This window comes from Copadichromis virginalis, linkage group LG16 (genome assembly GCF_057382275.1).
Source record: "Copadichromis virginalis isolate Kocher_CV1m ecotype Utaka linkage group LG16, C_Virginalis_male_GT1.1, whole genome shotgun sequence".
Lineage (NCBI taxonomy): Eukaryota > Metazoa > Chordata > Actinopteri > Cichliformes > Cichlidae > Copadichromis > Copadichromis virginalis.
Genome location: NC_140633.1, coordinates 40,449,248 through 40,475,111, shown reverse-complemented (window position 1 = coordinate 40,475,111; position 25,864 = coordinate 40,449,248). Strand labels below are relative to the sequence as shown.

Sequence of the window (25,864 nt, the reverse complement as noted above, 5' to 3'; positions counted from 1 at the left end):
ACACCAAATGGAAACAGCTGGGAGGAGATGCACTCTGCAAACTGTGAATAAAATATATAACAATGCAGTCATTATTTGAAGTAACATTTGCTATTCCAAAAATTGGAATCATATTTATTTTTAGAAAATCATAGTAAGTGCTTGTGTTGAACAAGAAAGAGGACACAAATGGAGACACTGGAAGAGACAGAGCAGAGACTAGAACCAAAAGCAAGTGATTTTATTAAGGCAGGTAAACATGACAAAACTCAAGCAAAGATGGAACAGGAGAAACAACTAAAGTTGGAAAATAATTATGAAAACTGTTATGAAACTATGCTAAATATAAACCAATTTAGACAACTATCACAGCTCCTTCCTGAAACATCCTTGCTGCAGGAAGGAGTGCTTTCGCAGATCTTTCATCCCAACAGCAGTTAAACTCTATAACTCCTCAATGACGATGTCATAATTCACTGGACTTTGTGGTCATCCATGGTCAAAATTAATGCAAAATGCACCTTCTCTGTTTATGGAGGTGTGCAGGTATATATGTATGTATACATATGTATATTTATTGTCTACGTGTGTGTTCATGTACATGTCTATACGTATAGATATCTATTACTTCACAGGAACAGTAATGGTAGAATAGTTATGTTAAGCTATATAGTTTATGTCTTGGATATTTCCACAAGCACATCCATAAGCACATACTTTGTATGCTACCGTTGTATAAAGTGTATTTCATATTTGTTTGTATTTATTGTTATTTTTGTATTTTCCTTCTGATACCTACCTACTTGATCTGAGGTAACACAAAAATTTCACCATTGTGTGATCAATAAAGTCTTATCCTATCCTATTCTATCTTATGTTATCTTATCTATGATGACTACAATGAGTATTGTGATGAGACGTGAAGGTAAAATACACAGATGACTTGACAGCAAAACAAAGGAAGAAAAAGGTCTGAGATACAGACAGGAGGTGATCATGGACATTGGAAACATATAGGGAAACAGCTTAATGAAATGAAAATTATGACATCACAGTAGAAGAGTAAAATTAAGCACTAAGAAGAAAGAAGCACAGGACTGTCAAAGTAAAACAGCAAGTATAACAAATTACAGACATGACACGAACCAACAAGGGAGGCTTGACAACAAGAAACACACAGACAAGAAATACATGTCATACTAACTAAATGACAAGAACTGGCTTACACAATGGGCTATAGATGATAACATTAATAATGGATTGGATTTATATAGCGCTTTTCAAGGCACCCAAAGCGCTTTACAATGCCACTATTCATTCACACACTGGTGGAGGCAGCTACGGTTGTAGCCACAGCTGCCCTGGGGCAGACTGACGGAAGCGAGGCTGCCATATCGCGCCATCGGCCCCTCACCAGTAGGCGGTAGAGTAAAGTGTCTTGCCCAAGGACACAACGACCAGAACAGAGAGCCCGGGGAACGAACCGGCGACCTTCCGGTTACAGATGCACTTCCCAACCCCCTGAGCCACGGTCGCCCCACAGGAACATTAATGGGTATTAATGTTCCTGTAAAAGTTATTCAGCAGTCCTTAGAGACTGTTTGAGATATAATATTTGACATATGACCCATCTGAATGACATCCGCCTAGTTTGAAGCAGAAATATTGTTTCAGTGACAAGATATAGTCCACAATCACTTTTTGGCAGGCTGAAAATGGCATATTATCGGTATTAAAGTTCTTTTAATAGTTATTCAACAGTCCTTAGAGACTGTTTGAGATATAATGTGTCACATGTAACCCTTTTGGATGATACCCAACAAGTTTGATGCAGAAATATTGTTTCAGTGACAAGTTATAGTCCACAATCACTTTTTGGCAGCTTGAAAATGGCATATTATGGGTATTAATGATCCTTTAAAGGTTATTTAGCATTTCTTAGAGACTGTTTGGGATATGATGTGCCACATATCATCCTTTTGGATGATATCCAACAAGTTTGAAGCAGAAATATTGTTTCAGTGACAAGTTATAGTCCACAATCACTTTTTGGCAGCTTGAAAATGGCATATTATCAATGTTAATGTTCCTGTAAAAGTTATTCAGCAGTCCTTAGAGACTGTTTGAGATATAATGTGTCACATATAACCCTTTTGGATGATACCTAACAAGTTTGATGCAGAAATATTGTTTCAGTGACAAGATATAGGCGGCAATCACTTTTTGGCAGGTTGGAAATTGCATATTATCAGTTTTATCGTTCCCTTAATGGTTATTCAGCAGTTCTAAGGGACTGTTTGAGATATAATATGTCACATAGGACCCTTCTGAATGACATGCAGCAAGTTTGAAGCAGAAACATTGTTTCAGTGACAAGATATAGGCCACAATCACTTTTTGGCAGGCTGAAAATGGCATATTATCAATGTTAATGTTCCTTTACAGGTTATCCAGCAGTTCTAAGGGACTGTTTGAGATGTAATATTTGACATATGACCCTTCTGAATGACATCCGCCAAGTTTGAAGCAGAAATATCAGTGACGAGTTATAGGCCACAATCACTTTTTGGTAGCGCTAAAATGCCATGTTCTCAGTCGTTATTCTGAACAAACAAGAAAGAGTCATGGTGATACTGGCACAATAGGTCTTTATTGTTTTAACTACTATTCGACAGTCTTATAACAAATATGAACAACGAGAGTAGACATACTAAACCTGTAGGCATTAATTATTCCATCCTGATGCGTGTAGTCATTCGTGACTGCGCTACACACTGAAAGCAATGTTCTGAAAAGCGTCATAATTCAGTTACAAGAAACGTTGAAGTTCCATAAATGCATACCTTTGCCTAATAACACCTCAGCGTACAATACGCTGAGGTGACACAGCTTTACATCACTGCAGTACTTTTACAGCAGCAGGATCGTAGAGTTGTTTTCTCTGTTTTGTGTTATGATGGATGGACGTCTCAGTGCACACTCAGTAAAGCAATGTTTTAACCAGAATCAGCACTTGATCGTTCTATACCTGCGATGTGTTAGTCTCCTGATGTCAGCCGTGAGTCTGCTGACACATCAGGGAATCCATCCTACCTGACAAACCATCCTACCCGTTATTTCTGCGCATACGCACAACACGAAATTCAGTGCCAAATCATCCTACCTTTGTTTATAAGAGCTAGAAACATACTCTGACGGGTAAAATTCAGTGCCAAACCATGCTACCTTTGTGAATGTGACCTACAAACATACTTTCACGGGTAAAATGAAGTGGCCAACCGTCCTGGCTTTATGAATATGAGCTACAAGCATACTCTGATGGGCACAGTTACGTGGCAAACCGTCATACCTACTTAAATTGGTGCTGAAATTACTCTGTGACAGCAGAAATGTGCATAAACTACTTATGGTAGGACGTTTTGCCAAAAGTAGGATGGTTTGTCAGAACACCGGCGCCATCAGGGCAATCACAAAGCGTGCAGTGTGTATCTGCTGCGCCGCGGCCACGTTCCTCAATGAAAGCAACAGTTCCTCAGCATCAAGGAGAACCAAAACTGTCTCAACCCACTCGTTTGAGGGGAACAAACCAGCACTCCAATACTGAGTAAAACACTAAGAAAAGAGCAGGAGCGGCTGACACTGGCTGCATGCCGGTGACTGGAAAATGTAACCAAGATATTGGATTTATACTTTTTTAACATTTGATATCAACTGTATGTTTTCCTAATATTAATTGTAAATTAAAGCTCTAAAGCTGTGTCATTCAGCCCTCTCACAGCTTCCCCAAAAACTCCCGACTGCTGGGAAATTCGTTCCTATTTAGTTTTATATTTTTCAATAGTTTAAATAAAAACAAAAGAAATGAAATGTGCAGCTCACTTCTGCAGCAGCAGATCGCTGCTCCGAGCAGCAGAAGGATAAAGACGACAGATACAGGATCACATTACAGGAAGGCCACAAATTCGAGCTTTGAGGAAAAAAGAGGTGTTAGTAAAGGTCTCACCTGTCAGTGACTGCTGTCAGGACGAGCACGGCTCCGTGCCGTCAGTTCTCATAGATTCTGTGATGAGTCAGAGCAGGTCGCCAAGTCCAGCTTCTTGTTTGACTGATTGTACTCATGTTTTGGAACTTTTTCTTGAATATTGCTGCACAGTTTTGTGACGTCATCGGCTATTTCCTGGTCCAAACTCAAACATACACAGCAGCATGGCTGAAAGTTAAAACCAGCCCAAATTCTTTCATCTCTAAGGCTGCGTTCACACTGCAGGTCTTAATGCTCAATTCCGATTTTTTGATCAAATCTGCTTTTTTTTGTCTGCTTGTTCACACTACAAATAAAATGTTCCCGTTTCTCCAACGTTGTCTTCCCAACAGTTTCACTAACATCTACACTGGATGGCCAGGAAGCGTTCACGATGTCTTCTCGGGCGCTTCTGTGCCTAAGCTTAAGGCTACGTTCACACTGCAGGCGAAAGCGCATCAAATCCGACTTTTTTGACCCTGTGCGATATCCCGGACGAGCCCCTTCACATAACAAGCTGTTAGCTTCAAGGAAACCTTCGGCAAGTCTAATTCCTTCTGGGTAATGAACATATGTTGTATCACTCCCTCCAGTTAATACACGACACCACGGTTCTTCATTCACAGATGGATTTATTCTTCTGTCACACTTCTCCTCAGAAACACCATAAAATCCACCGTCAAACTGTTATTACATAAAAGTACAGAATGACCAACATAAATATTACAAATAAACATTTAAACCCAAGTTAACAAATACGCGATAAACAAACACAGTTAACGTACCTCGCTGGCTGCACGTAACCGTGAGGGAATGAGTCCGCTTCAGGAACAAAACTTAACAAAAATAATTCCCAATTTCTTCTTCTTTGCAGCTTTCTTTTACTTTAAACTGCTTATTTATTCCTTCTTCTGCCTTAGTTAACTTATTAACTTAGCTTCTTGCACATGCTTTTTACTTCCCTTTACGTCACTTAAAAAGGCCTGTGTGCAACACAGAATGAACCTTAGTTCCTACCCCAAAAGGAACAATAAATAAAGAAAATAAATAACATAAATGAACACAATAAATTAAACAAACTGACATAATTTACATTTATGGCAGTTAAACTCCCACCAAATCTCAACTTGAGATTTCTTCACAGATTTGCATCTTCAAGTTATAAGCATTTAGTTTAACACATGCTTATTCTGCTTCAACAAGTAGTACTATTTTTTGCACTGGCCTTTCAAGATAAACTGGCCTAGTTGTGCGTTTTCCCTGTTTGTCCAAAGTTGAGTCACTAACCAACAGCTTTACCTTTCTGACCCTTCCATCAGAGCTGGGGTACACCTCCGTGACTCTTGCTAGTCTCCAGTGATTTCGCGGAGCACTGTCCTCTTGAAGAATAACAATGTCATTGACATTGGTGTTCCTTTTATCCCCATGCCATATCTGTCTTTGCTGGAGATTAAGAAGGTACTCCCTCCTCCACCTTGTCCAAAACTCATTCGCCAAGAACTGCACCTGACGCCATCTCTTACGCAGGTATAAATCTTGACTCACGAACTGACCCGGAGGTGGCAATATGATGTTAGACTTCATCAGAAGAATGTGATTTGGTGTGAGCGGTTCAAGACTTGTTGGATCATTCAGGTGCTCTGTTGTCAGCGGTCTGCTATTTATAATAGCCATCACTTCATACAAAAAAGTCCTAAGTGAGGCGGTGTCAAGTCTTTTAGCAGACTGATCAAGAACTGCTGTTAGAACACTTCTGATTGTCCTTATTTGCCTCTCCCAAATTCCTCCCATATGGCTTGATGATGGGGGATTCATTACAAACTCACAGCCATATTCCTTCACCTGCTCATGATCCCAGTTCTTCATTGAGTCCATGAACTCTCTTTTTGCACCCACAAAGTTGGTACCTTGATCACATCTCAACTGCCTTACATTCCCACGTATTGCAATGAATACGCGCAATGCATTGATGAAGGCATCTGAACTGAGGTCATCAAGCATTTCGATATGTACAGCTCTGCAACACATACAAGTGAAGAGAAGACCATACGTCTTCAGTTCCTTTCTTGCATCCCTCACATAGAATGGTCCAAAGCAATCCATGCCACAATATGTGAATGGAGGGGTCATTTCCATTCTGTCCTCTGGCAAGTCTGCCATTTTTGGATCTTGTATGTTCCTTCTATACTTTCTGCATGTGACGCACTTAAAGATATGTGAGGCAACTGCACTGCTGCATCCAATGACCCATATCCCATTAGATCGCAACTCATTTACAGTCATACCTCTTCCTTGATGCTGTACTTTCTCATGATAATGCTTGATCAATAAAGAAGACACGTGACTTGTTTTTGGCAGAATAGCAGGATGTTTAACATGTGTATGAAGATCACTTCTTGTTAAGCGTCCGCCTACTCTCAGCACACCCTGCTCATCCAAAAATGGACTTAATTTGCATAGCTTGTTTGCTTTGTCTTTGGATTTTACGTCCTTGGATTGCTGTAAATTCTTGATTTCACTGCTGAATACTTCTGTTTGGACCAATCTGATTAGGAAAAGTTCAGCTTGTTGTCTTTCCTCAACACTTGTACTTCCATTGAGTTTGGGACTAAGACCCTTAACTTGCTTAGCATGACGTTTAAGACAAGCAATAGCCTTAACAACTCTTTTCCAGTCAGAAAACTTAGTCAGGCGGTCCAACAATGTTCTATTTATCCTTGCGCTGGTGTTGAGCACCTGAGCCCTTCGAAGTTCTGGATCAGTATCACTAACCTCTCCCACCTTAGCATCTCTTGTGGGTAGCTCCCTTTCCCACAGAAAGTCTGGGCCAGTGAACCAATTTGAAGCAACGAGCCGATCTGCCGATAACCCTCTCGAAGCATGGTCCGCCGGATTGTCTTCGGACTGCACATGATACCACTGGTTGACATCTGTGGTGGCTTTGATTCTCTGGATCCTATTTGCCACGAAAACATGAAAGCGTCTGGCATCATTATTAATGTACCCGAGAACAACCTTTGAATCAGTCCAATAATATTCCTTAAGGTTGTCTATTTCGAGCTCATGTTTTAAGATGGCACCCATCTTCGCAGCAACCACTGCTGCAGACAACTCAAGCCTTGGAACTGTTGTGACCTTAGTGGGGGCAACACGTGCTTTCCCCATGACAAGTGAGCAGTGTACGCTGCCATTAGAGTCCACTGCTCTTAGATAAGTGCACTCCCCATAACCTGTGAAGCTAGCATCTGAGAAGTGATGTAACTCGTACTGCTTGACATCTATGAAGCTTGCTGGTATGTAGCACCTCTTAATCTTTACTTGACACAAGTTATGGAGATCTTGTAACCATGACTGCCACTGTGATCTGCACTCCTCTGAAAGTGGTTCATCCCAACTAGCTTTCTCTCGACTCAACTGTTGCAAGATCAACTTCCCACGCAAAACAAACGGTGCTACGAAACCCAAAGGATCGTAGATGGAAGCTACTGTGGATAGCACTCCCCTTCTCGTCATTGGGTGTTTCTTGACAGTTACTCTGAACTGAAAGTCATCAGAGGATACGCACCATTGCACGCCCAGTGCTCTTTCTAGGAGTGGCTCCCCTAAATCTATGTCCAGTTCTTTGACACTGTCTGCACACTCTTCCTTTGGTATTGACTCCAATACCTTCTTGCTGTTGGAAATGAACTTGTGTAGTCTAAGCTTGCCTGTGCTGCAAAGCTCTCTTGCTTCCTTGATCAGCTTGATTGCCTCAGCATCAGACCTTACACTCACCAGTCCATCATCAACATAAAAATTTCTTCGGATGAACTTGACAGTGCTTTGGTTAAATCGATCTTGACCTTCTGTGGCTAGATGTTTAAGTCCAAAATTGGCACAGCCAGGTGAGGAAGCTGCTCCAAACAAATGGACTTTCATCCGAAAAACTGATGGCGGAGACTCAAGATCACCATTCTCCCACCATAAGAACCTCAAGTAGTCTTGGTCTTCAGGCTTTACATGGAATTGATGAAACATTCGTTCCACATCACACATAATAGCGACTGGGCCCTTTCGAAATCTACAAAGAACTCCCACCAAGGTGTTTGTGAGCTCTGGCCCTGTAAGAAGGTAGTCATTCAATGACATGTCTTGAAATCTTGCCGAGCAATCAAAGACCACTCGCAGTTTCTCTGGCTTTTGAGGGTGGTATACGCCATGGTGGGGAATATACCAAGCTGATCGTTTATCAAGCTCTTTTTCTGGGACCTTTTCTGCTTCACCACGACTGATAATGTTTCCATGAAGTTCATGTAGTCTCTCCGATATTTCTGGTCTCTCTTGAGCTTCTTTTCCAAGCACATGAGGCGTTGAACAGCACTTGGCTTGTTATTTGGTAGCTCTGGCCTGCTCTGTTTAAAAGGCAGAGGCATTTCAAGATGTCCGTCTTCTTGGTGCTTAATTTCTTCTTTCATTTTAGTCAAAAACCGGAGATCTTCTTGCGAGAGATTTGTCTCTTCTCCAAGCCTTTCACTGAAGTCAGATTCCAGCACCTTAAGTATGTCTTCTGGAGCAGTCATCTCCTTAATTCTTGTTTTGCAAACATAATGAACTTCGCTCTTCAACTTACTTGTTACTTTGGGTTCAGGGGTCACTTGCTTTACAATGATGCGGTGACTTACTCCTATTGCATCACTGTAGTGTTCACCTGGATCACCATAGCTCACTATGCTCCAGCCTACGTCAGTTTTCTGTGCGAAGGGCTGGTTGTCCTCACCACATACAACTTCTCTAGGCATTAGTGCTTGTGGACAGTTATACCCGATAAGAAGACCGATTTCACATTTCTTCGGCGGGGCAATGTGTTCCGCAAGATGCTCTAAATGAGGCCATGCCTTTGCAGTCTCTGGTGTTGGAATGTGTGTACGATTGGCAGGTATGAATTCACGAGTGTAGACCGTTGGCACTGTGATCTTCTTAGAAGAAGATAACCCTCTTATTTGTAGACCTTTGAGTCTTTTGCATGGTACAATTGTCTCCTTGGAAGACATTGTAGACAGCTTCAACTTGACTGGCTCTGCATTAACATCAAGAGCATCTACCACTTCTTCAAGAATGAATGAAGAATCACTTTGTGAATCTAACAGAGCATAGACAAGGACTTCTTTGTTTGAATCACTTGGCATTGATGCATAAACAGGAACTATTGCTGAAGTCTGAGCACTGTTACCATCATGCACAACTCTATTGGATGTGGTTTCGTGAGTGGTGTCTTGCGGCGATTGTGGCTTTCTTTCTTTACTGCAACTTGTCTCGTCATTTTCCTTTTGCTTTGAGCGACCCTCATGTAAGCATGTGGGGTGGCGCTTTGAGCAGGTGTCGCAGACCATCCGGTTGCTGCAATGCTTGGATTGATGGCCAGGACTCAAACAGCCAAAGCACAGTTTCTCACCTTGTATGAACTTCACTCTGTCAGCAACTGGCCTTGCAGTTAGTCTACGGCACTTGTGCAAGACATGCCCTGTTTTCTTACAAAACATACATGTGCTTATGCTCTTCTCAGTGGTGTTAGTTGTAAAAATCCTTGCATTTGCTGCTTGGTTCTTAGAGGTCACTACATTCTGAGGTTTAGATCTTGTCCTTTCTGGCTCCCCTTGCCGCAAAGCATAGTAAGATGTAACAGGGTTACAAGCAATACTAGCCTCCAAAGTCAGGAAAGTTACGAAATACTTGAAATCTGGGAACCTTCCATGCTCCAGCTGATACTGTGTGGCTTTTCGGTTCCATCTGCTGCTTAACCAATCAGGCAACTTGGCTGTCAGTTTTTGGTTTTCAATGCCATCATCAAGAATACGCAGACTCTCATTGTGAGCCATGGCACATTCACAACTGCGTAAAAAGTCCACAAATTTCCTTAAGTCAGCGCTCTCTCTTGATGCTATCTTTGGCCAGGCATGTAATTTGTCTCGGCAGGCTTTGGCAATCATAAAAGGCTGGCCGTATCGCTCATTGAGGAGTTCCCATGCAGCAACATATGCAGTATCTGAACCAATCAGAAAATAACCTTCTAATGCCTCTCTAGCTGCTCCTCCAACATATTTCTGGAGGAAGAATATTTTCTCCGAGCTTGGAATGTTTTTCTTTTCAATAAGAGTTTGGAAGGATGACTTCCAATGATTAAACTTGAGTGGATCACCACTAAAAACTGTGGGCTCTGGAATGGGTAGCCTATTTGCTGATATAGCCTCAGCTAAGACCTTCACGAGCTCTCCTGTGCTATCGTGGAGCACATGTGTTAGCACTGCATCCTTTGGTGGTTGTGAGTGCTGGTCCTCAGTCTTCACCTGATTGAGTGGCTGCATAACCTTATGTAGATCCAGGCTCTGTGCAGCATTCCCTTGGGCTGGACTGAGCTCACTCTCATCATATACTTGAAGCCTTGCTTTGGCTGCATTCAGCCTTTTCAAATTTTCCAAACGCTCAAGTTCTCTCTTTAGGTTTTCTACAGACCTTCTTCTTGCAGCATTCTCTTCTTGCTGTTTCTTTAAGAGAGCAGCCTCTTGTTTCTCTCTTTCTAGCCTACGTTCAGTTTCTTCCCTTTTTCCTTCAAGACGATGAGCTAATGCGGCTGCTTCTTGGTCTACAATGATCAACCTCTCTTCAGCTTCAAGGTTTTGCAGTTTCTCTTCGTGGCCCTCTTGTTCAGCCATAATCTGCAGTACAGCCTGTGTAGCTGCATACTCGGCAGCAGCTTCTTGTCTTCTAAGTGAAGATACGTTTGAGTGAATAGAAGAAGCTTTAGAACCATTAGAGGCAGGAAGTGAAACACTGGAGGCTGACGATGAGAATACAGAACTATTATCTGGCCAAATCAACTCCTCCGCTGTTCCCTGCATTTCAGATTGAGCATTTTGTACTACAGTCTTTGTGATCGAGATGCAGTTATCCATCTTGCGACGCATGTCATGGGCTGATTGATCAATTCTTCTGTAATCATCATAAGCAATGTTCAACTCAGATAATTCCCTTTGAATACTGGTGATGTGTTCTTGTAGGATGTCACTAGGATCCTGTTTTAATACAGATCTTTTAGCTACCTTAATCAGAGCTTTCCATCGTTCATATTTGCTGTCAAAGCGAAGCAATAGCCCTTTGATTTGCTCTTTCTGAAACTCTTTTCCTTTTTCTGTTAATGTTCGGGCTCTTTCACTTCTACGAGGCTCTTCAGGTGGTGCTATATTTTGCCCGATATTTGATTCACCTGTCTGTTCTAACTCAGTCTCTTCTTCCGGAGCAGCTACTGCACCCTGAGCTTCTTTACTTGTATGTGACATTTTGATTATTTAGACACAGATATACACAGGCAGCATAGAAGAGCAAGCTGCAACAACATTTGTGAATACTGAAAGAATGAGCTTAAATAAATGAAGTCACTCTCATTCAAATTAGCCCATACATGTAGAATATTACAGAGTAAGTACACTTAACAGAGTTCTTAAAAGACACTGAACCATAAATACAAACTGAATTTCTGTCAAAATGTACAAAGTTTACTTCTGCCCTTTCAGAGCCAACTATAATTATTCAGCTGAACATGAATTTACATCTCTTACGTAAATGCACATTCATATACGTGAAACAGCGTGGCTGCCAGGCTATACACAGTTCCTTTTAGTTTCCAACTCTTGTGTTACTTTTCAGACCAAAAACTTTAGAGTCTGGCTTATAGACTTCTTCATGAAAACCTTATGAACCTGTGTGTCCTAAACAGTGGCTTATCTGTGTTCCCGTCTTGATGAGCTGTCGAATTTGCGCTGATAGGGCGAGTCTGGGCAGGTCCGAGTTTGACTATCACTCCCTCCAGTTAATACACGACACCACGGTTCTTCATTCACAGATGGATTTATTCTTCTGTCACACTTCTCCTCAGAAACACCATAAAATCCACCGTCAAACTGTTATTACATAAAAGTACAGAATGACCAACATAAATATTACAAATAAACATTTAAACCCAAGTTAACAAATACGCGATAAACAAACACAGTTAACGTACCTCGCTGGCTGCACGTAACCGTGAGGGAATGAGTCCGCTTCAGGAACAAAACTTAACAAAAATAATTCCCAATTTCTTCTTCTTTGCAGCTTTCTTTTACTTTAAACTGCTTATTTATTCCTTCTTCTGCCTTAGTTAACTTATTAACTTAGCTTCTTGCACATGCTTTTTACTTCCCTTTACGTCACTTAAAAAGGCCTGTGTGCAACACAGAATGAACCTTAGTTCCTACCCCAAAAGGAACAATAAATAAAGAAAATAAATAACATAAATGAACACAATAAATTAAACAAACTGACATAATTTACATTTATGGCAGTTAAATGTTGTTTGCCAAACCCTATGCGACCCATATCCCATCATGGTGTGACAGTGTGAACGGCACAAATCCGACTTGGGTGCTGAATCCGATACATATCTGATGTTTTAGAAAGCGACTGCTGTTTGATGGTCATGTCGCATTAAATCCGTCTTTTATGTCACTGACACAAGACAGACGCCAACTATCAGCGCCAGAGAAGCGCCCAAGTTTTCACTGTCCCCAACAGACTAAATTAACTGATCCACGTGGCCAGTAATGTTGTGGGGATGGAGCTGGACGTTAGGGTGGTGTCTGAAAGGCAGATGTTGTCCAAGATAAGGACAATCATGGATAACACCTCCCACCCTCTCCATGACATGCTGGCTACTCACAGGAGCACGTTCAGTGAGAGACTGAGATTACCCACAATGCACCACTGACCGACACAGGAATCATTCCTGTCTGTGGCTCCCTGTACAGCTCCTCCATCTAACACACTGTGAACACTGCAACAGTTACAGCCTTTTTGCACACGCTTTTTTCTACTCTGGAATATTCTCATCAATTTTCTTGATATTTATTTATAATCCCCTCTGTTAATCCTTGATATTTATAACTGAGTGATCTGTATATATTAGTGCTGTTTCTTAAATGTGTAAAACCTGTAACATAATGTATTGTTTGGAGTTTAGTCTGTTACTGTTGCTGTTTTTACCATTTCTTCTTGGAGCAACTGTAACACACATTATTTCCTTAGGGATTAATAAAGTATTCTGACTCTGATTGTTTCAGGATGAGCTGCCATTATCCAATCACACATCTGCTTACCTGCATCTGTTGCTCGTTTCTCCTCCTCTTCTTTTCTCTTTTTTCTAAACTGAGCACCTGATGGCTTTGAACTTTTCTTGTCCATCTTGGTTTTAATTTTGCACTCCAGTATGAACTTAATTCACAGATTCACTTTGTCTCGGGTTTATTTCTGGGATTTCGCACAACCCAGGATTCAAATCATGAATACATGATGGGCTTGGATTTACAACATTATGAATGAAATGTGCTCTATTCGGAAGCAGCAATAAAGTTTACTTTGACTTCAGCAGCGAGCAGGCGCACCGAGGCCTCTCGCGCTCACCTTTCGCGTGTAGAATTTCGAAAAAACATCGGTGCTCGCTGCTGAAGTCAAAGTAAACTTTATTGTCATCTCCGCTACATACAGTCCAGCGTATAGAGAGACGACGAGGCTCCAGTTACAGCAGTGCAAGTAAACAAACAATAAATATTTAAGAGTAAAAGAATTAATATACACTTTAGGACTCGGGGTAAAGGATCAATAACAATTTGAAATGTTTAATTTACAGTTTGATGATTTAAAGTCACACACAACCCGTTGAAAGGGGAGGGGCCTGCTGCTTCCAAATAGAGCACATTTCATTTATAATGTTGTAAATCCAAGCCCATCATGTATTCCTCGGTTGTGTGAAATCCCAGAAATACACCTTAGACTAATTGAATCTGTGAACTAAGGTGTAGGTCTGTTAGGTTATGTTGTGCTGATCCTCGGGTTGGGGGATGGGTGTTCATACTGGAGTGCAAAATTAAAACCAGTGGAAGATGCACAAGAAACGTTCAAAGCCATCAGGTGCTCAGTTTAGAAAAAAGAGAAAAGAAGAGGAGGAGAAACGAGCAACAGATGCAGGTAAGCAGATGTGTGATTGGATAATGGCAGCTCATCCTGAAACAATCAGAGTCAGAATACTTTATTAATCCCTAAGGAAATAATGTGTGTTACAGTTGCTCCAAGAAGAAATGGTAAAAACAGCAACAGTAACAGACGAAACTCCAAACAATACATTATGTTACAGGTTTTAATATTAATGAATCATTGTCAGTTTTTGCTTTGTCCTGTTCTCATTGTGTGATGAATTATGATGGCTGTTTGGTAGCCGCTTGCATACTATGCACTCTCTCTCTTCATATGTGTGTGTGTGTACAACAGTTTTATGTTAATGTGCAATCCTTAATATGTTTTATATGTGTATGTGTGTGTGTGTGTGTGTGTGGGGGGGGGGGGGGGGGGGGGCAGAGGGAGTGACCGCCACTGGGTACCAATGCCATCCCCAAAACGCGCTGCCATGATGTCTGGGCAGAATGAGTACGAGCAACTTTTTTTGCCGATGCCCGTGATGACGCCCCCCACCACGATGCCGCCGTGAGCAGTCGCCCATGTCGCCCATATCAAAAACCGCTACTAGGCTGGAGGCATTTTACTCAACAGTCGATCCACATGTGACCCACACATTAGCTTGTAAGTGTTTTGCGAGTGTCTTTTGCGAAAGCCTCAGGATATGTCCGCTGCATGGCGGTAAGCCTCCGAATCTCCAGCTGAACCAGCTGCAGTGCTGCTGTAGCTGAAAGGGCAATCTGCCATATGACGGTGATTAAACGCGTCGCCACAAGGTGTCGCTGCTGGGCTTCCCAACACACGGAATGGACCGATAACACCTAACACACGATCGTTGAAAGGTTTTTATCACCAGAAAGGAAGCAATGCAGAAGCAGAAAACGTGCACGTGCGCGTGGCTGAGAGTGAGAAGGGGGAAGTCGAGGTTGTCTGTAAGAGAGGACGTGCGGATAACGGGAGCCACTCTTCACCGCGGCCGTGAGAGGAGCAGCCCGGGCTCCTGTGACAGACTCTGATTCAGGTGAGTCTGTAAGTCTGTGAGGACGCAGCGCTCACAGAGGCTTCCTGGGATCAGTTACGCGTTTATTGGCGATGAAAGAAATATTTGGCTCTTACTTAGCTGAGAGAACAGCTCCGGCTGTCACGCGTGTCCTGAGCTTTTATGACTGTGCACCGTCCTGCGCGCTGCTGGAAACCTTTGAGTCTTCAAACTCAGTTTGCTTTGAATCATCTTTATCGTGCTGACCTGAGCCGGTACCGTCTGGAGATTTACAGCTTTGCTTCTTTTTCATTCCTTCCATGTTTGACTTCCTGTTTATTTATTTTAATATTAACAGTGTTTCCGTGGTGTGCGCGCGTGCTCGTCTGTGTGACTTTGTTTTATGTCGGATCAGCGCTTAAAGGCTTTCAGCAAACCAAAGAGCGAGCCGTTATAGATCCGGACACTTTCTTCGGAATCTGCTTTTATAAACACCATAAAATGAAGTACTTTCCCCCTTTTTCTTTTCAAGTAAATATAAAATTGTCAAAACTGACCTGTAACACCACAGATGTTGCTGTAGTTCATAACATTAAAACGAAAAATAAATAAAACAAATGTATTTTACAGACATATTGAAATACATCTCAGTAATATTGAGGTAACATAACAACATTTATTTTTTTATAGAATTGTCTTGATGTTCAGTTTACCTTTTTTTGTTTTGAATGTAAAAAGAAAAATAGTAAACCAGTATAACCAGTATAAACCAGCTATATAAATACAACGAAACTGAACTGAATTACTGTTGAGTGCATGTAGCTCAGATTTCATTTGCTGCAGTGAGAAACCAGAAGTTTCTCACTGAAAACACATCACTGTGCAAAGAACAAAGAACAGCTTCATGATGGTTTATTTCAAGCCAAGTTTGACTCGCTACTTCATCAGTAAAAAAGTTGTTTGCATTTATGACACGATGCCTGTAATACACCTGAGGTTTGGCTGCTAAATCTATTTGTTTAACTGGTTAGCAGCTGCATGCATAGAGCACACATTTGCAAAGTACCACAATCCCAGAATTTCCCTCCGTGATGCTCTGTGGGCTCTCCCCACTGTGTGGATCCTTCACAGAAAGCTGCTCTCCAGGATGTTTGTCTGTAGCTGTTGTTGTTATTTGCTTACAGCATGCAGAGGTGGAACAGCTGCTGTCTGTGAGCCCGACACCATGTAATCCTGTGAGTGTGTGCTAAACACTGTTTAAACACAAAGTACTGGGATTATATCACTTTATTACTGTGATCTTGTTACTAATCTGAATACAATGTGGGCTCATTACATTTCCAGTAACACCTGCTGGAGGCCAGCCAGACTTCATGAGGAAGATGAAACAGTGTGTTTACACGCAATAATAGATATGTGACCACAGCATGTTTTACCTTTGTTTTACAGGCAGACATGTTAACTGCAGGCCTCGTGGTCGGACTGCTCGGTGGTAAGATATGTTTGGGCTTTACTCCTGGTGGAGGATGTGCTGCTACATGATGCTCAAATATCCCCAGAAATATGCATGTTTGGGCTCGATTTGTAATTTGTACTTTTATATTTATTTAAGGACTAACAAACCTAAAGTTATTAAAGACCATCTGCTCCATTTGTCTTTCTTTCATGAGCCATATTTAAATCATACAGCTATTACAGCTCTATGATTTACCATGTCCTGGCTATAAGTGTGCTGCATCCATACTAAATCCAAGTAAATGCATTCCAGCTGTATCGGCTTCAGTGAAAGCTAAATGGAGTTTACAGCACACAGCTGAGGCTCTGTCTGCATGTTAAGTGCTGATGTATCGACTGAGCGTCCTGTCCAAGTGTCTCCTGCGCTGTGTGAGGCTCTTATTTATTGAACAGACACAAAGCCCCTAAAGCTCTTCAGTCATCATTCTTGGCCTCTGCAGCTCGAGGTGCCCCAGACAGCAAATATTTAAACCCTCTGGTAAACAATCATTCTCAAGCCGACTAAACTCTCAATAGAAACCAGCTAACTACCTGCTAACTCTGCCTAACCTTGTAAATCCTCTTGTTTATGACACTCTGCTGTTTTTAACCTTCAGTTTGTTTCTTTGATTTTAGGGATGAAGGAGCATTTAGAGCTAATAATACCACAATAACCCAACAGATCCATCTCATCTCACTGGAGATTTTTAATATTAAATTACGTTTCACTTAGTTTAATTCAATCTATTTATTTAGCAACAAAAACAGCTTTATATTATAAGGTGAAGACTGGACAGTAACGCAAAGAATACAGAGAATCCAAAACAACTGATAGTAATTTGGGAAAGTTAATGACCCAAATTAGCCACTAGTGTGAGAGACTGCACTCCAGCCAGAAGGAAAAAGGTTTGTGAGGCACAAAGAACCAATCAGATTTCTGTTTTTAAAATAAAATCTTTAAATAGTGAAAAACAAACTTGAAGTTGGTCCTGTCAGTGCCTGTCTGTTTACAGTTTGGCTGGTTTTCTTAAACTGTGCGTTACATCACTGATGTCATAATTACATCGTTACTGATGTGTTTGTGTTTCTTTTTCCAGCCCTCATCTCGGGTCAGCGAGCGGAGCTCCTCGGTGCCACTGTTGGAGGCTCTGTGCTGGTTACCTGTAAACTCCCAGTTCCAACAAGGCCAAAGTGGTTTTACTGGCAGGAGGACGGGACTGAAAACATTTTGATTCATTGTGAACAAACGTGTCAACAAACAACATCTGAAGTCTACAGGAACAGAGTTACAGTCTTTGCTTCTGAGTTTGGATCGGGGAACATCTCCATTAAACTTCACAGTGTTACAGCCGCAGACGACCAGAAGTCGTTCTGGGTCATGGCTTCCTTCAAAGACAGACGTGAGCGCTGCTGCAACTCAACACTGCAGGTTTCAGGTAAGGAAGATATCTTCTTACGTCCAGATCGAATACGTCTCCCTGAGACTTTTCATACAGCTCTGACTCTGATGTTCTTGTTTCTGGCATGAAGTGTTTGTGCTGATGTGCTCTGAATGTCTGTGGTGTGTAAACAGTGTTCACCTCTGTCACAGCTTCCTACAGAGATATAAACCTGACCATTGACACAGCAGACACTGTGACCTGCACAGCGCGTGGAGGATACCCTGAATCCAGCGTGTCATGGTCGGGTCAAAACACGACCGGTGGTGAATATGTGGACCTGCATGAATACAAACCGACCCACGAGAGGGACGCAAAGGATGGAACCTTCACTGTCAGGAGCTCCGTCAGTGTGAAGGAGCTGGTGTCGGTGACCTGCCGCATCACCAACCCTCGCTCCAACCAAAGCATCAACACCACCACAAAGATAGACAGAGATGGTGCTGGTGAGTGCAGCGCATCAGCAAACCCCAGTATCTGTCAGAGTGGGAGTGCTGGTGGAGGCGGGGCTAGATAATGTTGTAACATTAGCACTATTTTGTTAAACTCAGTGCTTGTTTGAGCCTAATCAGTATTGAAGGGACGCTGCTGATATGTTTCTGTTGTACATCCGTCCCCCGATGGATGTTCACACAGTTTCAGGTAGAATCTGGGGAACATTTTTAAAATGAAGCAATAAGCCATTAAAAATCATTAAAAGCCAATAAAAATCAGGGACTTTCTGAGTCAGCAAACACTTCACTGAGTCGAAATCCTGTAAATCCTCCAAGACCTTGCTGGATCATCCTGCAGAATGTTTGATGAACGTTATGACAGAGATGACACCGATACTGCCATCACTGTCCTGACAGTGTTACATGGCTGTCCTTCAGATTTCAACTTCAATTTTATTTACACAGCGCCAAATCACAACAACAGTCGCCTCAGGGCACTTTATATTGTAAGGTAGACCCTACAATAATACATACAGAGAAAAACCCAACAATCATATGACCCCCTATGAGCAAGCACTTTGGTGACAGTGGGAAGGAAAAACTCCCTTTTAACAGGAAGAAACCTCCAACAGAACCAGGCTCAGGGAGGGGCGGGGCCATCTTTGACATACTTATAGGTGAATGAGTGGTGGTGTTATTACAGACGAGCTGAGCACTCAATCAGATAAAAAGTCTGAGAAATCAGACAGAAACTCTGTGTAAGGCCCAGGTGGACGATAGATGATAACAAGTAAGACTGGTTTCTGAGTTTCACAGCTGGGGTGGACGAGGCGAAGCATCAGGCTTTCAAATGAATTAAAAGTCTGTCTTGGTCTTTCATTAATTAATAGGCTGGTGTGAAAAATTGCTGCCACACCTCCCCCTCGGCCTGTACTTCGAGATTTCTGGTAGTTAGAATGACTCGGGGGTGTTGATTCATTTAAACTAACATAATCATCCTGCTGCAACCAGGTTTCTGTAAGGCAGAGTAAATCGATTTGTTGATCAATTATTAAGTCATGTACTAACAGAGACTTGGAGGAGAGAGACCTAATATTTAATAATTGATCAGTGGTTGTTGATCAATGGTCATGAGAATTTGCATTCAGTCATTATGCAAATGTACTGTTTATAAGGAAACCTGCAGTCAGCTGAAACTGAAGACGTCACCTGATGATGACGAAACGTTTCTCCCACTGCAAACGTCCAGATGAACTGAATGTTTAATAAAGTTTTACTCTTTGGTTCAGATGTGGATACTTTATTGTTCTTTCTTTGTAATTGTTTATGTTTAAGTTGTTTGTTGATGGTTTTTAGTTTGTTTTTTGTCTGTTTGGAAGCTGACACAGTCTCTATGGAGATGGGTTTTTGGGGGGTAGCAGGAGGAGAGAAGCTGCAGAGAGGCGTGTAAGACTGCAACTCTGCTTCCTGGTCCCAACTCTGGATAGTCATATTTTGGGGGGTTTAATAAATTTGTCCATATTTCTAGAAATGAGAGCTGCTCCATCCAAAGTGGGATGGATGCCATCTCTCCTAACAAGACCAGGTTTCCCCCAGAAGGTTTGCCAATTATCTATGAAGCCCACATCGTTATGGGACACCACTGTCACTGTTAGAATTTCATTAATAAGAGAAAATATTCATGTAGCCTAACCTGGATTTTAAGGTAACCTGAATAATAATTACAGTTGTTGGTAAAGCAGCCCAGCTCATTTCTGTTGTTCTGTCATATTCTTCACAGGTCCAGACACAAATCCAGGAGTGCACGCATTCATATGTCTAGTTTCTGTCTCAGTAGCATCAGTAGTAATAGCAGGATTAGCAGTAGGCACATACATCTGCTACAAGAAACGTAAGTAAAACATTGAGTTATGTTCTTTTAACATTTACAGTAAACATATGATGTAATGTTGAAAATGAATTGTTCAAACACTGATCAATAAATCAGTGACAGCAATAATCAGTCAAAAGTTTGAACAGTCATAGACCCTGTTAGGCTTTTGGATTCAGGTCTTCAGAGCTGTGATGGAGAATCTTTGCACTTTGTCAGCGTCGTGTCTTCATTGATGACCTCTTCGGGTCACATGCAGACATGCTTGAGCAATCAGCAGGAGCATACTGCTGTGATCGCTTCATGTTTTTGTGATGTTAAAGTGGGCGGGGTCAGAGCCACCGTTTTGACCCCGCCTACGGAGCACTTAGCTGTTTCATAAAGAGAGCGAACGTTCATCCGTCTGTAAAGTCACACAGGCTGTCCACAAACACACGTTTTAAATGAGACAAACGTGTCACACAGCACAGCAACACAACGTTATTATTAACCTGTAAACTGAGTCGTCTTTACAGTCGTACTGTAGCTATGGCTGTATTGTTGTGTGGTCATAGACTCAGCCGTAGCTACATAAGTAACACTGCTGTCACAGTTACACAGTGTATGAAGCAGAAGAAACGTTTTCTCACAGTGCAGAGAGGATTCATTAAGTCGGCCCCGACTGTTGCAGCGATCCATCAGAGGACATTTAGCTACTCCAGTGTGGGAGAGTAACAACTCCTCGGGGAAGATCATTTCAGCTCAGGGCAAACGTCAGGGTAGGAACGTAGATCGACCACTAAACCACAGCAGACCAGTACATGCACCTGCTGCCCATTCATAAAATGATCATAGTAAAGCATCAGTACACTGAGAGGTAGCTGCTGTTTCTGTTTAAACAGATTTTTGTATTCTATCCAGGTAGTTTACAAGGAAGTAAAGCAACCTTCAAACTTTGTTAACTGCCAGAAGTCAAAGCTCAGCAAGTCCTAACAGGTCGTGTTACAGGAGTGAAAGGTCAGCAGTCTGTAGAGCTGCAGAGTGAGTGACTGGAGGACCCTGCACCAGCTGTGCTAACGACACTTATGTGCCTGGTCTGTGATTTCTGGGAAGAGACAGAGTCTGTATCCCAATTCAGGGTCTGCAGCCTTAACGGTCCACAAGGGCCGCGTACTCAAAGACCGCTAAGGCCGGAAGTGCGAGGCTTGTGAAATGGGCGGTCTAGCCTCCGTCGCGCTGCCCAGGTTGCCTAGCAACCATGATACTAACAGCTGGAAACGTGTCATACAGCTTTGTTTGACAGAGATGAAGGAGAAAATCTTTTGTTCATTTGTTTGTTTGTTTCTACATGAGCTTTGATCATTCTCTGTGAGATGAAGCTCAGCTATTGAACGACGTATATTTAAAGTAAAGGCTTTAAAACCAAGTTAGTACAAACGTCACTAATGTCACATGACTTTGCCGACATGTGGCCAACAGTAATGTTTTAATGCTCTTCGTTATTAAACATTTGCACATAAATAAGTGACATAATATTCAGTACTTACTTAAAGTTCACTCTTCGGGCGCCCCTCATCTGCCGTTTTTTATCGGCAAAATTATCCACACCCACCGCCGCGCTATGCATTCTGGGATATGTTGGGCCACGAAGTCTACACTGCCACAGCCTTAAAATTCAGGGAAATGAAGGACGCATTTGAGGGCCGCATTTCGAGCAGCCTTCGAATTGGGACAGCCTTCGTCGCGTCGCTGTGACGTAATCGGCCTTAAAATGCGCCTTTAAGGCTGCAGACCCTGAATTGGGATACAGCCGCTGTTACTAACAAGACTGTTAGTCAAGACACAGAGGCATAACATATCCAGGATTACAAAATAAAACAGGAAGTGACAGTGACCGTAACTGAGTTAGATTCGAGCTTAACTTCTATCTGTCAGATCTTTGGTGAACCAGTCAGGATCTGGCTGTTTCTTCCCACATCCATATTTGACTTTCCAAATGAAACAATATTTTTCTCACAGCACTTCAGTTATTTAGTGTTTCCTGCTCCTAACCTTTTTCCTCTGCTTTTGCTTTTAGGCTGCAAATCTGGCGATGAATCCAACGGACAACTGAATGGAGGTAATTCTGCAGTGAGGTCAAAAAGATCTATGATGACACGATTGGAGGGTCACAGCTCCACAGTTGATTCTTGACTGAAGAGCTTTGCTTTGTTTCTGGTGTAGAACAGCCAGGAGGTGAAAACCATGCAGACCAACAAATGGAGCTCCAAGAAGGTAAGAAGGGGGGAGGCGGTCCTGGTGCTCTCACAGCAGAGGTTCAACATCTGGAACGCCTGGGAAATAGTGACATATTTGGAAATATATGGTAGAGACCATGATGGTGTTACCAACACTGTGCAGACGGCTATATTTCAAAATTAAACTCGTCATGGAGAGAAGGAACCCCTGAAATCAGCTGGAAGGGACTCTGGTAGTCATGCAAAGAGTGATCCTGCAGCGTGAGGGTCTCGGAGCTCTCACATCCAAAGACAGCGTGTCACATGTCACAGTTCTTTAATGTTTGTCAACCATTGTTTCTTTGATTTTGTTAGAATCTCAAGAGGCAGCAAATGAAGGGAGCAGAGACGACGAGGATCCACAGGATGAAGGTTTGGACTTTGGCTCACTCACAAACACAATGAGATAAGATGACTGACACACTCAGCAGCTACACTCTGATGTGCTGTTTCCACAGATGAGTGGGGAGATGCACATCGAGACAACGTGGACCAAAACCTTCTAGATGGAGCAGGTAGTGTTCGTGTCTGTGCTGCACCGAGTTAGCAGACATTGACAGTCTGTAGAAATATGAATAAAAATGTAATTTTAAAGCAGCACTTTGGTCACACCTTAACTGTTTGAGTCACTGTGATGGTGAACAGACACTGAATAGAAAATGAGAAGTGTTTGATGTCCAGATACTTACAGCTCTAACTGTGCTGCACACACTCTGGTGAAGAGGATTAAAACCTGCATTCATCTGTTTCACAGTCGAGAAATCGCTGTTGGATCGTTTCTGAGAAAAATGTTTTGTCTGCTTTTCTTTTAGAAAACCAGGAGCACCGCCCTGCAGGTGGTGCAGAGCAAGGCGGAGGCAGCGTGCACACAAACACTGACTAAACTGAGGATGGATTCATTGTTCGACTGCACTCACACACGCTGTGAACAGGACGACGGCTGTGCGGCCGACACACCAGAGGCGTCGGCAGAGTCGTTTCCTGAAGAGTTTAAACCTTTTTATTTGCACAGTTCAGTTTAAAATGACCTGTTATTGGCTCGTTCTTAGTGCCAACGAGTTCTTCTCCAGGCGGACTCAGTGAAACCTACAGTAAAACCAATGAACGATGCAGGGAGCTAAAATGTTCTGTTTGAGCTCTGCTTTTGCCTCAAGACGCCGAGAAGGATGAAACGATCAAATGAACCGTGAGCCGGTGAAGCTGCTGTGACTGACTGAGCTCAGCTTTCCTCGAGCAACAAAACAAGGATTTCGCGTCTTTACTGTTTCCCAGCTGAACAGGGTCCGATCAGCTGCACCGTTTTCTTGTTTGTCACTTTATTTAAAGATTCTGAACTGTAAGAGTCTACAATCCAGAATTTCATAACTTAATGCTGTTTTAGATGTTAGCTGACATCTGCTGTATGCTGTAAATACAGATTATAGGAGGCTGAATCCATCTTTGCTGTGTGAGAATGAGGAGCAGTGATGACTAATAATGATGACGATGATTCAGCAGCATGTGAATGGAGTGTTGCTATGAACATGTTCACAACAGTTTTACTCCTTTACTTCATCTTTTATATATTTATTTATGCATTTTAATTTGTGTGCATTCGATACACAGCTGGTACAGTAACACACTGACAAACATGAAACACTGGAAATTTAGGGACAGGGGGGTGGAAGAGGCAACAGGACAATTTATGCATGATCCACGTGGTCAGATGTTCATATGCTGCGCTCACTGATCCTCTGAAGCTAGTAATACTGACCAGGGAGCAGAAAGGAAGCAACGCGTTTGCAGGTAATTTCAGATGCATCAGCTTAACAAACAAACTGTTTCTATGCTGTCAGTGTGTCTGGCAGCTAAAGGTCCAACTCACAGAGAAACGAAACTAACTCGAGAAAGATGAGAAAGGAAGGAGAGAGCTTCAAGTGCTCATTTAAAGCTTACATGTCAGTCCTCATGTTTTTGAATCAGTCCAACAGCGTCACGATCAGAACTGCCAGAGTTATTTTCCCAACTGGACCATTACAGCATTTCTTACAATGGTCCACGAGTCAGAATCTATTAAAGGTTTTTTATTTATTTATTTTTAAAAATTTGAGTTTGTACAACCACAACGTAGGAGACCGGGGGACGGAAAAGAGAAAGGAGAAAGAGGCGAGGAGGCGAGGCGAGGAGACGAGGTGAGGAGAAGAGGCGAGGAGACGAGGCGCTCCCCCAGCTGCTGGTTACGCCAAAGCACTTTCCCCACGCTGAGCCCTTACAACTGATGTTAGGCTCCCCCCACCCCCGACTTTCATGTACTCACTTTTCTGTTTACATTAATATAGACACAAGGTTCGGTTCCCTTTGCATCAGACCAGCGGAGCTATGTTTTTATTTCTTATGTTACATTTCAGAGCCGGTACTTTTTTACTTTGACTTGAGTAAAGAGGTTGAATCAGTACTTCAGCTTTTACTGGAGTATTCTTTAAGTGTACTTTTGCCACCTCTGGTTATTCCATACTTGTTGGAAGTTCACAGGATTTTGGGTAACTGGTGCTACAACATGCGCTGGTTCACTTTGGAGCCTCATTTCATCCTAAAACTAAAGGAGAGTTTAACAGGATATTTAAAGAACGTGTTGAGTTTGTGTTAGCTGCAGACACACAGCCAGCAGGACCTCCTTTACTGATGCTTCCAGCTGCAAACATCACATTTCAGGGAGACTTCACTGTAAACACAAAGGTCTGTCACACCTGCTCTCCGACGCGTCGACTCTCTCTGCTCTGCACGTGTCCACGACCTAACACACTTACAGTCATCACCACCACAACAGCAACACAACGGGCAGCTAGTGGTCGCAAAAGCACCGAGCACTCACGGCTCCACTGAACCTCGCCTGGAGCCCGAGAGCGTCTCCTCACTCCTGGTTATGGATTACAGATGACATCATGACCTCGGTTCTTCTGAAGAGTCCGTGTGACTGTTGTAAAGAAATGTACAGTAATAAATGTGCATGCGTCCGCTGTATGTATATTTATATTAACTGTGTTAGCACAAAGTGACGATCAGATTACTGTAAAGAATCAATGAATCTGCTGTTATGAGCACAGACTGGGATTAAAAGTTCTAAGTATTACTTTCAGTTACTTCTAAATTATATTTCATTTGTGTCATGGTGACACACCTGACAGCACGTCTGTCCTTCCTGTGGTGATGTCAGTACGATAAAGTCAGGAATCCCTAACACGTGAGGACGATCAGCTCCAATCAGCTCAGGGGAATTTAAACCTGGACATCTGTGGGACTGAGTGACCCCTTTTCTTCCCCCCATCCATCCATGCACTTATCCTTTTCAGGGTCACGGGGGCGCTGGAGCCTATCCCAGCTGTCATAGGGCGAGAGG

At 42.4% G+C, this 25,864-nt stretch overlaps 1 protein-coding gene across 3 annotated transcripts; it reads left to right on the top strand.

Moving 5' to 3' along the window:
- The first annotated feature begins 14,939 nt into the window (after positions 1–14,939).
- On the top strand, positions 14,940–25,572 carry LOC146691395 (CD276 antigen-like). 3 transcript variants are annotated; one of them, XM_085434808.1, is made up of 10 exons: positions 14,940–15,038; positions 16,446–16,488; positions 17,588–17,926; positions 18,082–18,375; positions 20,144–20,254; positions 22,290–22,331; positions 22,436–22,486; positions 22,804–22,860; positions 22,947–23,003; positions 23,301–25,572. In XM_085434808.1, the coding sequence occupies exons 2-10, from the start codon at positions 16,452–16,454 to the stop codon at positions 23,369–23,371; spliced, it is 1,059 nt and encodes a 352-aa protein (XP_085290934.1). In that variant the 5' UTR covers positions 14,940–15,038; positions 16,446–16,451; the 3' UTR covers positions 23,372–25,572. The 3 variants fall into 3 exon arrangements, with proteins under 3 accessions (XP_085290934.1, XP_085290933.1, XP_085290932.1); XM_085434807.1 differs by having other exon boundaries at positions 16,181–16,488; XM_085434806.1 differs by lacking the exon at positions 14,940–15,038 and adding an exon at positions 15,065–16,231.
- Positions 25,573–25,864: the final 292 nt, after the last annotated feature.

Coding starts and splice junctions, on each gene's coding strand:
- LOC146691395 (XM_085434806.1), top strand. CDS start 16,088: ATGCTCTGTGGGCTCTCCCCACTGTGTGGATCCTTCACAGAAAGCTGC. Junction 17,927..18,081: donor CTCAACACTGCAGGTTTCAG/GTAAGGAAGATA, acceptor CCTCTGTCACAG/CTTCCTACAGAGATATAAAC. Junction 22,332..22,435: donor CAACGGACAACTGAATGGAG/GTAATTCTGCAG, acceptor TTTCTGGTGTAG/AACAGCCAGGAGGTGAAAAC.